The sequence below is a fragment of the Ictalurus furcatus genome, chromosome 25 (assembly GCF_023375685.1).
Source record: "Ictalurus furcatus strain D&B chromosome 25, Billie_1.0, whole genome shotgun sequence".
Classification (NCBI taxonomy): Eukaryota; Metazoa; Chordata; class Actinopteri; order Siluriformes; family Ictaluridae; genus Ictalurus; species Ictalurus furcatus.
The window spans coordinates 1,827,501-1,840,000 of NC_071279.1; the positions used below are offsets into that span (position 1 = coordinate 1,827,501).

The following is a 12,500-nucleotide window of genomic DNA, read 5'->3' on the forward strand; positions in this document are numbered from 1 at the left end:
GTAAACGTGTTCTCCTTGGACAAACGGCGACCTCAGACTCGGTCCGGTTTTACGCTAATTACCATTCGCCAGATGTGCAACCTCGTGACTTTTTTCCAAGAAGGAGCTGCTGTTAGTGGAAGCAACAGACTTTTTTGGCAATAAAATGTTGCTTTTAAAAAATAATCATGGTTTCATGGTGATTAATGTGGTATAACTTAATAAGTAATGAGACCATGCTTTCTGAGTACTGGTGTAGAGCAATTTGGCCTGAATATGTCAGCCTGAACCCAGGTTCTAGGCTTGTTATGGGGAGAGCATTGCTGAATTTTATGTCACATCTGCAGTTATATATATTATATGGTATTTCCTTTCCCCCCCCCCACAAAATGAAGACTGAGCAAGTCCTGTTTTTAAACTCGATACTCATTCTGTCTGTGCACATGGCTTTTCAGGCATTTCAGGCTCTACCTGACCTCCAACACTGAGCTGTTCACTGAAGACTTCAGCGCTGTGGTGGTGGAGAAAGACGGCACACACCAGAATTACGAGGTCCACAGACAGAACTTCTTCACGGGCCACGTCATCGGTCAGTCGTCAAGCATAAATCAAGTGACTCGCTGTCATTCATACGTGCTAGTGTGATGTAGGGTTTAATTTGACACAGGAGTATAGTACAGCCGGTAGAGTTTACAAGTATCTTTTAGTTTTGTGTGTGTGTGTGTGTGCGTGTGTGTGTGAGAGCGAGAAGGACGCCGTTCACTTTGATAGGAACACCTGTACATGTTTACGCAGTTATCCAATCAGAAAAATCATGTGGCATCAGCACAATGCATTAAACCATGCAGATACAGGTCAAAAACCTCGGTTAATGTTCACATCAAACATGAGAATGAGGGGAAATTTGTGATCTCTGTGACTTTCATCGTGGCATGGGTGTCGGCGCCAAATGGGCTGGGTTGAGTATTTCAGAAACTGCCGATCTCCTGGGATTTTCACACACAACGGTCTCTAGAGGTTAATCCGAATGGTGCGAAAAACCAAAAACACCCTGTGTGCGGAGGATCTGCAGGATGAGACGCCTCCGAGTCGAATGTCCAGACTGGTTTATAACCACTCTTTATAACCGTGGTGAGCAGAAAAGCTTCAAATCTTAGAACACACGATGAAAACCTTGAAGCGGCTGGTCTACAGCAGCACAAGCCCACATCAGGTTCCACTCCTGTCTGCCGAGAACGAGAATCCGAGATTATGTGCGCGGACTCTCTCAAACTAGACAGTTGACGACTGGAAAAAGACCAGAGTGATACGTGTTTCTAATTATCAGTCCAGTTTCAGTGAAGCTGTGCCCACGATCCACCGCTGGATTTGATCTTTTGTTCATTGCGGAGATGCTTTTCTTTTCACCGCGGTTGCAAACAGTAATTCTTTTGAGTTACTATATCCTTCTTGGCAGCTTGGACCAATCTGGACGTTTCCCTCTGAACTCTCTCTTCTCACCAAGGCGTTCCCACCCACGGATCTGTCGCTCACAGTGTTTTTTTGTTGTTGTTGTTGTTGTTGTTTTGCTTTATCGCACCCTTCTGTGTACACTCTAGAGACTGTTGCGTGTGAAATTCCCAGGAGATCAGCAGTTTCTGAAATACACACACCAGCCCATCTGGTACCATCAGCCATGCCACGATTAAAGTCACAGAGATCACTTTTTTTTTTCTTTTTCTTTTCATTCTGATGCTTGATGTGAATATTAACCGAAGCTCTTGCCCTGTATGTGCATGATTTTTTGCACTGCGCTGCTTGGCTGGTTAGATAGCTGCATGAGTGTATAGGTGCTTCTAATAGTGGACAGTGACTGTACGTAACCTTTCTTCCAACAGCTACTACATAATTCACAGTAGTAACATAGTAATCAGGGAATTTCAAGCGCCTAGATGTTGTGATTGCATTGCATGTTGTGGGTGGTAGGTTTTTTTGCGTCAGACCTCATGGGTTTCGGTGTTAACTTTACACCCTCCACTTGCAGGGGAGGAGCACTCACGCGTACAGGCGCATGTTGACGACGACGAGTTCACCGCTCACATCCTGACAGACGAGGCTGAATACAACATAGAGGTTTGGGAAGCTCGCGTCTCCTAGTCATCCGGCCGTCGCTTTCTTCGTGTCCGTCCTCGGCACGGCACAGCCGAGAACCAAAATACATCATCGCTTTGTTCTAAATCCGAATAGCGTTTTAACATAGCGTATCAGGATCGTATAACCGAGAGTAGAATGACCCCGCTGATGTCCGTTATGTTGTGAAATGATGAAGCGATTCTCTTGTGTGTTGCCTTGTCTGCTGTGTGTAGCCTCTCTGGAGGCTCACTCGAGGCCAGCCGGATGGCCGCTTGCTGGTGTATCGCTCGGAGGACATCCGGAACGTGAGCCGTCTCGCCGCTCCTAAAGTGTGTGGCTACGTCACAGCCGAGGCCAGTCAGCTCCTGCCCGAGAACGTGCGCGCGGCCGCGGCAGCAGAGGAAACGGGAGAAGAGGACGGTGAGCGATTTAGAGTTCACGTGGGAATTCAGTGCTTCCGGATTCCTCATTAACCGCATTTGAATTTTCAGTTAAGAGTGTATTCGAATATCGAATGAGCCTACAGTACCACTGGCGCAGACAGAGCAGAGCACAGAATCGCAGAAGGGGAAAATATTTAACATATCGTAACCTTTAACGCATAGGTTCTCGGCGCTGGGCTTGCCTGAGGTGCACACGACCCCCGTCTGTTATTATGGAGTTCTGTGTAGATAGACTATTTTAAAGTATTCAAAGATCCCTTTATTTATTTATTTATTTATTTATTTATTTATTTACATTTTGTTAGGTTGCAACCTTATGCTAAAATGCTTTAAATACCCCCCCCCCCCCCCCCCCCCATCAATCTACACTCCATATCCTTATAATGACTGAGCAAGAAAAAAACTGAAATGTTACGTTGATATACAGTAAGTCTTCAGACCCTTGGCTATGACAGTAGAAATTGAGCTCAGGTGCAGCCCGTTTCTCTGGATCATCTCTGAAATGTTTGAGACACTTTACCCGGGTTCACACGGTACGATTTTGGCCACGGTCCGGTCGTCTGAGACGCATTTTGAGAATCCCGAAAGATTCCTATAACCCCGGGCCAAAACCCGTAGTCCGATTAACGGCCGTTGCGATCGAATTTTTCCTCTGATTAAATTCTGGCAGTGTCAGAAGATCTGAGGCACAGTCCTGTAGCGTGGTTTCTCCGACTCTTCTCGCGTGCGTCCGTTTTTCACGTCTTCACTGTTGTACAGTCTGACATTAACGACAGCTGAGATCCTACAGTGTGACGTGGATTACAGCGGGGATCGTGTTCGTACAGTCTGACGAGCAACAGCCGCGAAGGACTCTTCAAAATCACTCAGCGTGCACTCGGTTTTTGATCGGAGTCCACCTGTGGCATATTCAATTGATTGGACATGATTTGGAAAGCCGCTCGGCTGTCTGTATAAGGTCTAACAGCCTGAAAATGCATATCAGAGCAAGGACCAAGCCATGAGGTCAGAGGAACTTGCCTGCAGAGCTCAGACACAGGATTGTGTCAAGGAACAGATCTGGGGAAGGATACAAAAAAAATGTAAAGTTCCCAAGAGCGTTGTAGCCTCCATAAGAGAAGAAATTTGGAACAACCAGGACGCCCCTTAGAGTTAGCCGCCTGGCCAAACTGAGCAATCTGGGAAGAAGGGCCTTGGAAAGAGAGGTGACCAAGAACCTGATGGTCACTCTGGTAGAGCTCCAGAGATCAGGTCTGGGGATTAGTCTCTCCAGGATTTTGCGCTTGCAGAAATGAACGCGAAATCAAGCGAGCTCTGCAACGTTCGGAGGAGTTCGCCATTTTTCAGAATTACCGCGGAGTTTCCGCAGATTTGGGTCAAGGCGCTTCACGGGACATTCAGCCCACTCGAACACGAGTACAGCCCCAAGGACTCATTTACCAACAAACATCACCGTGAAAGCCCGCGCAAAACAGTTTCCCGCAATTGCAATTTCTTCAGATTCAAGTCGGTTTCTGCAAAAAAAGCACGAAAAAACTCGTCACGAATTTTGAAAAACAACACAAAACTACGCCGCAAAATCGAGTGTTTTGGGCCGCAGCTATCACAAAAAAAATAACCACGCAAAAAAAAAATGAAGGGGTCTGAATGCACTGTGCTTCAATTTTATTAGTTTATATCGTTTCTCTAATTTAGAGATTCCCTTAAGCTCATTTGACACCAGATCACAGCAGCGCTGCATTTAATACGCTCCCATGATCAGAGTCACGCCAGACAGACGCGGCACACTTCCTTGAGCTTTATTTCCGCAGTTTCTACCCAGAAACATTAGGAAATATAATATTCCTGCTATAGAATGCCGTACACGACCGTAATCGAAACGATATTTACCGTGAGTGATAATACAGCCTGCAGATATCCAGTAGCAGCGGATGCTGTAATGTCGAGTCAAATTCAAACTGAATCATTTCACATGATTATTATTATTATTATTATTATTATTATTATTTCTAAACCAGGCCGAGAAATGAATGCTCAACACCGTGTTGTGTTTTTAATTTGCTGTGATAACTCTAGATGGTTTGTGACCGTATGTGCAGTCCTGAAATAACAACCTGGCTCATGGTTAGGGTCCAAATACAGCATTCAGCTCTGTTTCGTGTGTATGTAGATGCTCAGCAGGAACCGATCCTCATCGCGATGCTTCATTATTTATAGAGGCTTAATTAGAGCTGCTAGTAATGGCAGAGGGAACTAATGATCTGTGTGTGGGTTTGGGTTGGGGGTGGCACGGAGGGAGTGTGGATTTCGAAGAGGAATAGTGTTTACTGTTCTTCAGTGCAGATGAGGTGATTCGCGTTTTTAGGGTTGAGTGGAACTAGGGCGTGCTGGAGTCCTGCGGTTTGGGATCAGGCTATTGAACTATTTGTGATTTTTCTCATGTGTAATAATTGAATAGCATTTTTGCAGCAAATCGCGAAACGTCAGGTCTTTTGGTTGGATTATGATCGTGGTAGGTATCTCTGTGAGAGCATCCTTTATTGATTGCAGCGCATCCTTTAGCGAAGGCAGTGTATTCACAGACGCTGTCTGCGTATAAAGATGACGCACGGGTTCTGTTTGCAAGCGCTGTTGTATAACCTGCTAGCGTTAAGGCCGTCGGCGTTCGTGGGATACACGACAAATATCTAAAATCGAAAAAAGCACACTAGGTAATAGATAACCTTAAGGCTAACATATTCATACGGAAAGCCACAAAACGTCCATTTTGATTTCATGGGGACTTTTGTTGTCCTCGTACCCAGAAGCTTTTAACCACGGAACTTGCTTGTTACGTGAGCTATTAACCTCACTTAATCTTAGTGACACGAGCTCCATCCTGAAGACACGCCCTCCATCCTGAAGACGCGTCCTCCATCCTGAAGACGCGCCCTCCATCCTGAAGAAACGTCCTCCATCCTGAAGAAACGTCCTCCATCCTGAAGACACACCCTCCATCCTGAAGAAACGTCCTTCATCCTGAAGACACGAGCTCCATCCTGAAGACACGCCCTCCATCCTGAAGACACGCCCTCCATCCTGAAGACGCGTCCTCCATCCTGAAGACGCGCCCTCCATCCTGAAGAAACGTCCTCCATCCTGAAGACACACCCTCCATCCTGAAGAAACGTCCTTCATCCTGAAGACACGAGCTCCATCCTGAAGACACGCCCTCCATCCTGAAGACGCGCCCTCCATCCTGAAGACGCGCCCTCCATCCTGAAGAAACGCCCTCCATCCTGAAGACACGTCCTCCATCCTGAAGACGCGCCCTCCATCCTGAAGAAATGCCCTCCATCCTGAAGACACGCCCTCCATCCTGAAGAAACGTCCTCCATCCTGAAGACGCGCCCTCCATCCTGAAGAAACGTCCTCCATCCTGAAGACACACCCTCCATCCTGAAGAAACGTCCTTCATCCTGAAGAAACGTCCTCCATCCTGAAGACGCGTCCTCCATCCTGAAGAAACGCCCTCCATCCTGAAGACGCGTCCTCCATCCTGAAGACGCGTCCTCCATCCTGAAGACGCGTCCTCCATCCTGAAGAAACGTCCTCCATCCTGAAGACGCGTCCTCCATCCTGAAGAAACGCCCTCCATCCTGAAGACGCGTCCTCCATCCTGAAGAAACGCCCTCCATCCTGAAGACGCGCCCTCCATCCTGAAGAAACGCCCTCCATCCTGAAGACGCGTCCTCCATCCTGAAGACGCGTCCTCCATCCTGAAGACGCGCCCTCCATCCTGAAGACACGCCCTCCATCCTGAAGAAACGCCCTCCATCCTGAAGATGCACCCTCCATCCTGAAGACACGTCCTCCATCCTGAAGAAACGCCCTCCATCCTGAAGATGCGCCCTCCATCCTGAAGAAACGCCCTCCATCCTGAAGAAACGCCCTCCATCCTGAAGAAACGTCCTCCATCCTGAAAACACGTCCTCCATCCTGAAGAAACGCCCTCCATCCTGAAGACGCGCCCTCCATCCTGAAAACACGTCCTCCATCCTGAAGACGCGCCCTCCATCCTGAAGAAACGCCCTCCATCCTGAAGACACGCCCTCCATCCCGAAGACACGCCCACTTTAACATTTTTAAGTTGAACGTTACAGATTACAAACGCTAAATAAATGTCTTCACTCCATAAGTACACCCTTTTTAAAAGCTATGTTGATGTGCGTCCATTGTACAAGTCTCTGTGTCAGTAGTCAGTACAGAAATGATAACGTATTAGAACGAATAAACCTTGTAGCCGTAACTACCGTTTAGCATTACGGATGCAACATTTGAGATTAATATTAAATAAAATAGAAATTTAAAAGTGAGACCCCATCCCCTTCCCCCCAGTGTTTACAGGTTGATATTTCTTTTATAAAGCTAAATAATAGGGCTCTGTGAGTAGAGTAACTACAACATTTTCCCAATTAAGAATGACCACTGCTAAATTCCCTCTTTCTCACACACTTTCGCTAGAGCACCTGAGACTGAGGAGGCAGGCAGTCGATCACAGGAAGAACACATGCCCTCTGTTGCTGGTGGCAGATTATCGTTTCTTTCGACACATGGGCCGCAAGGAGGAGAGTACCACCATCAACTTCCTGGTGAGAGCAGCCTGTTCATGGAGTTTGGAGCCAGCATTTAAGGCTACGGGACTGTTTTAAATTGTAGACCGTTGAAAAACTGAATATATCTTAGCATTCGGCTGTAATCGGTTTTATTTATTTTATTTTATTTTTTAAAAATGTGCACCTCTGATCTCTCGGTGCGTTCGCTGCCAGTTCAGGCTAGAGTAAACCGGTTTCCTGTCCAGTTCTTAGTACAAGGAAATGTGTTGGAATTCTTGTATTGATCACACACGTGCTGCGAATGTGGTAGTTAGAGATTAGGCTGAAAATGCCGAGTATTCTTTTAAGGTTGATTAATGAATGATCCAATCAATTGATTGGATTGGATTGATTGGATCAGTCGGCCTGCTGTTATAGCGTTATGGGGTGGGGGGATTGGGGGGTTAAATCAATGATGCGAAGTGGAGTTACCGTTTTCCCAAAACGGCATTCTTTTATTCCTCTTATACCTCCGTAATTTACCAACAGTCACATTTATTATTAATGGAAGCACAACGTATTGTGCCGTTTATTTGATTTTAGTTACATTTAATCCAAACACTTCCTGATCCAAGTTAGTTTCTGTTATCATTTACGTCATGGCAGCTGTATACAGTTGTTCCCTAGTTTAAAAAAAAAAATGAATCTGTCCTTAGACTTTTCCATAGTCTAAATGTGAAGGAACTGCTTTACCTCTGACTGTTGCAGAGCAGCGACACTGGAGACTCCTTCCATAAATGTTGCATAAACATCTTCTTGTAGAAAGCTTCGCCATATTAACCATTCACTATTATTATTATTACTACGGAGGGCACGGTGGCTCAGTGGTTAGCATGGTTTCCTCGCACCTCCAGGGTCGGGGGTTCGATTCCCGTCTCCGCCCTGTGTGCGTGGAGTTTGCATGTTCTCCCCGTGCTTCGGGGGTTTCCTGTGGGGCACTCCGGTTTCCTCCCCCAGTCCAAAGACATGTGATCGGCGTGTCCAGATTGTCCGTAGAGTTAGAACGTGTGCGCGATTGTGCCCTGTGATCGGTTGGCACCCCATCCAAGGTGTCCCTTGCCTTGTATCCAGAGTCCCCTGGGATAGGCTCCGAGCACACCTTGACCTTGTGTAGGATAAGCGGTACAGAATACGGATGGATGGCTGAATCATCATCATCATTATTATTATGAATATAATAAATTTTTAAATAATAACACGTTTTAAAAAGCTATTCAGTATTAGTATGTGAGTGAGTCGAATATAAACCTGTGCTTTTTAAATGCGGCTCTACTATCAGAGCTGCTGTTCTAGAAAATGAATCAACACCTTCTAGCCAGTCAGGTTCAGTCAGAGAATTCATCAGCGATGTCCCTTTAAGCTGCTATACAGATTGCACCAATGGACGAAAGCAACTAGGTGTCCGTTCGGACTGAAGAAGACATGCTGTTGATCTGGAGTATTCAGTGTGTTGGCTGATGTACTGTGTACCTGCAGATTGAGCTGATCGACCGGGTTGATGACATCTATAGAAACACATCTTGGGACGAGGAGTTTAAGGGCTACGGTGTTCAAATCCAGCAGGTTCGTGTTAATGTGTGTCGTCAGTGCTTCTGAAGATCTTCACGGTCATGCCATAACTGCGATCCTTATTGACTTTTGGTGTTGCCAGATTATGATCAACAAATTCCCCACTAAAGTGGAACCAGGACAAACCCACTACAACATGAAGGGGAGTCCAGTGAAGAACAAAGATGTGTGGGATGTGAAACGACTTCTGGAGGTGAGAGAGAGGTTCATTTTTGGGGTCATTTCACATCATCATGGTGTATATGTGTATATAAATATATAAAACCCTCCGATTACCCTCCTATTTGTATTAGTAGAGGATATGGATCAGCCTTAGAACATGTGAATAGATACAGTGACGATATTCAGTATTCAGACACTTTGGCTTTTTTATTTAATATACGCGATATGGCCAAAAGTTTGTGGACACCTTTTTGAACATCCCTTTCCTGCTTTAGTCCCTCCTTTGCAGTTATAATAACCTCCACTCTTCTGGGAAGACTTTCCACTAGATTTTTGGAGTGTGGCTGTGGGGATTTGGGGAGATCTGGGTATTTCAGTTCATCCCAAAGGTGTTCATTGGGGTTGAGTTCAGGGTTTTGTGCAGGTCACTCCAGTTCTTCCACTCCAACCTTGGCAAACCACGTCTTCATACCGTCGTACCTCTCTCTGTTCAAAAGGAGCGTTGCTGTCACAGGTTCCTTTTCAAGTGAAGGGAAATTGTAATGCTACAGCATTAAAAAACATCCTACACACAAATGTACAACATAGTGTACTTCCAGTGTATATACACGCAGTATATCCACATCACACGCACCCAAACAATGCCTTTTGGCTTTTTAAAATATAAACAAGTATGTATTTATACACGTAAACAACACTTTATTATATCATATTTATCATAAGTTCTCGGGACAAAACGATTAAACGACACTTGAATGGAAAAGGCTAGAGAGGAAAGACTTTAAACATCCCCATCAGTACAAATGGCTCAATAGTATACTTCTAAAAGTCTAAACCTTCTCTTTCCTGCAGCAATTCAGCATTGACATAGCAGAGAATGCCTCCAAAGTGTGTTTGGCTCACTTGTTCACCTATCAGGACTTCGATGAAGGCACGCTAGGCCTTGCCTACGTCGCTCCCACCAAAGAAGAGGCTCCTGGAGGAGTCTGTTCTAAAGGTGAGTAAAAGGTTCACTTCAGTCTACGCGCACACGCTGACGGAGCAGTGAAGCCTAATTATGTAGTGATGTGAATCATATGCTAGATATAGTACCACAGACTTCATTTCCGATCGGGCTTTTATTTTTTTTAGTAAGTGACCCGAGAAGCTTCATTGTTCCACTGTAAGCGGATTTGATCGTATTTAATAAAAAATAGCATTTGAAAGTTTTATAATATTATTTTGTGTCTCCTGAGTCTGCAGTGCCACGTAAGTACTCTTGATGGAGATGACTTGTAATGTTAGAAGTTAAATCCATCTTTCATGGGAAACTTATTGTGAGCACATACGTATTCCCGGTGGATTTTCGAAGCGTGGATCCATGGACACTTTTCCAGCTTATGTTGCCCACAACTCCTTGCATGAAGGATTTTCTTCGCGTCTTCAGTATTTAAGTGTAAGAACTTAAATGCTAAGCACTAACCATCCATCCATCCATCCATCTTCTATACCGCTTACTCCTTTTTAGGGTCACGGGGAACCTGGAGACTATCCCAGGGAGCATCGGGAACAAGCCGGGGTACACCCTAGACAGGGGCACAATCACACACACACTCACACACTACGGATAATTCGGACATGCCAATCAGCCTACCATGCATGTCTTTGGACTGGGGGAGGAAACCGGAGTACCCGGAGGAAACCCCCGCAGCACGGGGAGAACATGCAAACTCCGCACACACAGGGCCACGGCGGGAATCGAACCCCCGACCCTGGAGGTGTGAGGCGAACGCGCTATCCACTAAGCCGATAAAGTGTGTGTAACTAGGCAACAGCGTTCTCTTCCTTTACGTGGCATGTCAGGATGTCCCAGTACTATCATACTCTTTTGCTACACACTCAAAAGTATGTACTTTTTCTTGACAAAACGAGTACACACTTTCAGCGCATGGTATAAGTAGGCGAATTGGGATGCAGCCACTTGTTTTCAGACCGGGACTAATTTTAGTCATAAAATGCCACGATGCAGTTGATAATCTTGAGAAATAACAAGAATAAAAAAAAAGTTTTGTAGAAACTGGAAATCTTCCACAAAAACTCTGTCAAAGACGTGTAAGAAAAGGGCTGACAATGCATCAATCAGCGTCTGGAGGCATTCAGGAGCTATTGTTTTTCAGCTCTTTTCAGTTTGTGTTCAGCAGCCGTTATTACCGAGCGAATGAAAGACGAACATGACGGCCGAAAGTTGACTCACGTTTCCACTTCACTGGTTAATCTCACCATTTCATCCTGGTCTCGGCTCGTCTCTGGGAATTCGCCCTTGCTTCTCTTCGTGCTCTATCACATGGCAGTGTAACACTTAGATCCAAACTTTGTCATGGGGAGTGATGTATATCACCAGGTCAGATTTAACAGCAGTCTGATTTCATCACAGCTTTATCTATAACTACAGGTGAGTTCGGTGTCCATCCTGAATGATTAATACGTACGCGTATTTTTTTTTGATATGCTGAAAGAAATGCATCCAGCATTGAAAACTAGACAACCAAATCATGAATAAAATCCAATCTACCATGTTTTAGTGTTGAAAAAAAAAATTCTAATCATTTATAACCCATTTGCCCAAAACACTGCATCCAGGGTAGTTCTTTGTGGTGCCTCTTGTACGTAAATGCACCTGTTACTCAACCGAAGGAAGAACGAGCTAATAAAGATCCACGTCTATCACGTTGAGACTAAACCCCGTTATATCTTACCTATATCTTACTTCGAGGCTGGGTAATGATTTGTGAATGATTAGTGAATCGATGATTAAATCCAGAACACTGCCGTTTTGGTATAGTATGTTCACTCTGGTGTAAAGTGTGTTTTTGGTTTTAAGAGTACCCTCATTCGGGAAGTGACCACCGCACCATATACCTGAACACAGGCTTAACCAGCACTAAGAACTACGGGAAGACTATTCTGACTAAGGTGAGTTGAAACGTCAGGTCTCTTTGCTCATCACGTTCACAGGACCGAGATGACGATGAATCATTCCGTCTCTTTCCTGACATCAACAGGAGGCCGATTTGGTGACGACCCATGAGCTCGGGCACAACTTCGGGGCCGTTCATGACAGAGATGACGTGCCATACTGCGCCCCCAGCGAGGACCACGGGGGGAAATATGTCATGTACCCCATCGCTGTGAGCGGAGACCATTCCAATAACAGGGTACTACGTCTTCTAATTTACTATGAAGTAGGGTTGCCATGGTACCGAAAGTACCAATACCAGTAAAATTCCACGGTACTCGGTACCAATTTCGGTACAAAAGCAAAACACAAAAACATGCCAATTGAACGACGCACTATTTCATTAACAAAGTTAAACGTCAATATAAAACGTATTTTTAAAAATGTCATTCTGTATACTTCCGGTGTATCATTATTAAAGCTCCTAGGAGTTATCCAGAAATGTGTTTCTGACTGACTGATATTAAAGACATAAACAGTGCCAGCCACACGTCTGTTATTTTCTAACACGTACATTTCAGATATATCCCTCATCAAAAAGTCTCTGATGTGTAAAACGAGTAAACCCCATCACGTCCTCCCATTTATTTGACCCCAATAACAGTT

At 45.2% G+C, this 12,500-nt stretch overlaps 1 protein-coding gene across 2 annotated transcripts in view; it reads left to right on the forward strand.

Annotated features, from left to right (window-relative positions):
* The window catches only part of adam17b (ADAM metallopeptidase domain 17b), a 23,208-nt gene that overhangs the window by 1,324 nt on the left and 9,384 nt on the right, over positions 1–12,500 (forward strand). For both annotated transcript variants that reach the window (XM_053613962.1, XM_053613964.1), the window contains exons 3-11: positions 435–568; positions 2,003–2,091; positions 2,325–2,511; positions 7,038–7,165; positions 8,645–8,731; positions 8,820–8,930; positions 9,752–9,896; positions 11,760–11,851; positions 11,941–12,093. In XM_053613962.1, the coding sequence (XP_053469937.1) occupies positions 435–568; positions 2,003–2,091; positions 2,325–2,511; positions 7,038–7,165; positions 8,645–8,731; positions 8,820–8,930; positions 9,752–9,896; positions 11,760–11,851; positions 11,941–12,093 (1,126 nt within the window). The remainder of the gene's footprint in view (positions 1–434; positions 569–2,002; positions 2,092–2,324; positions 2,512–7,037; positions 7,166–8,644; positions 8,732–8,819; positions 8,931–9,751; positions 9,897–11,759; positions 11,852–11,940; positions 12,094–12,500) is intronic.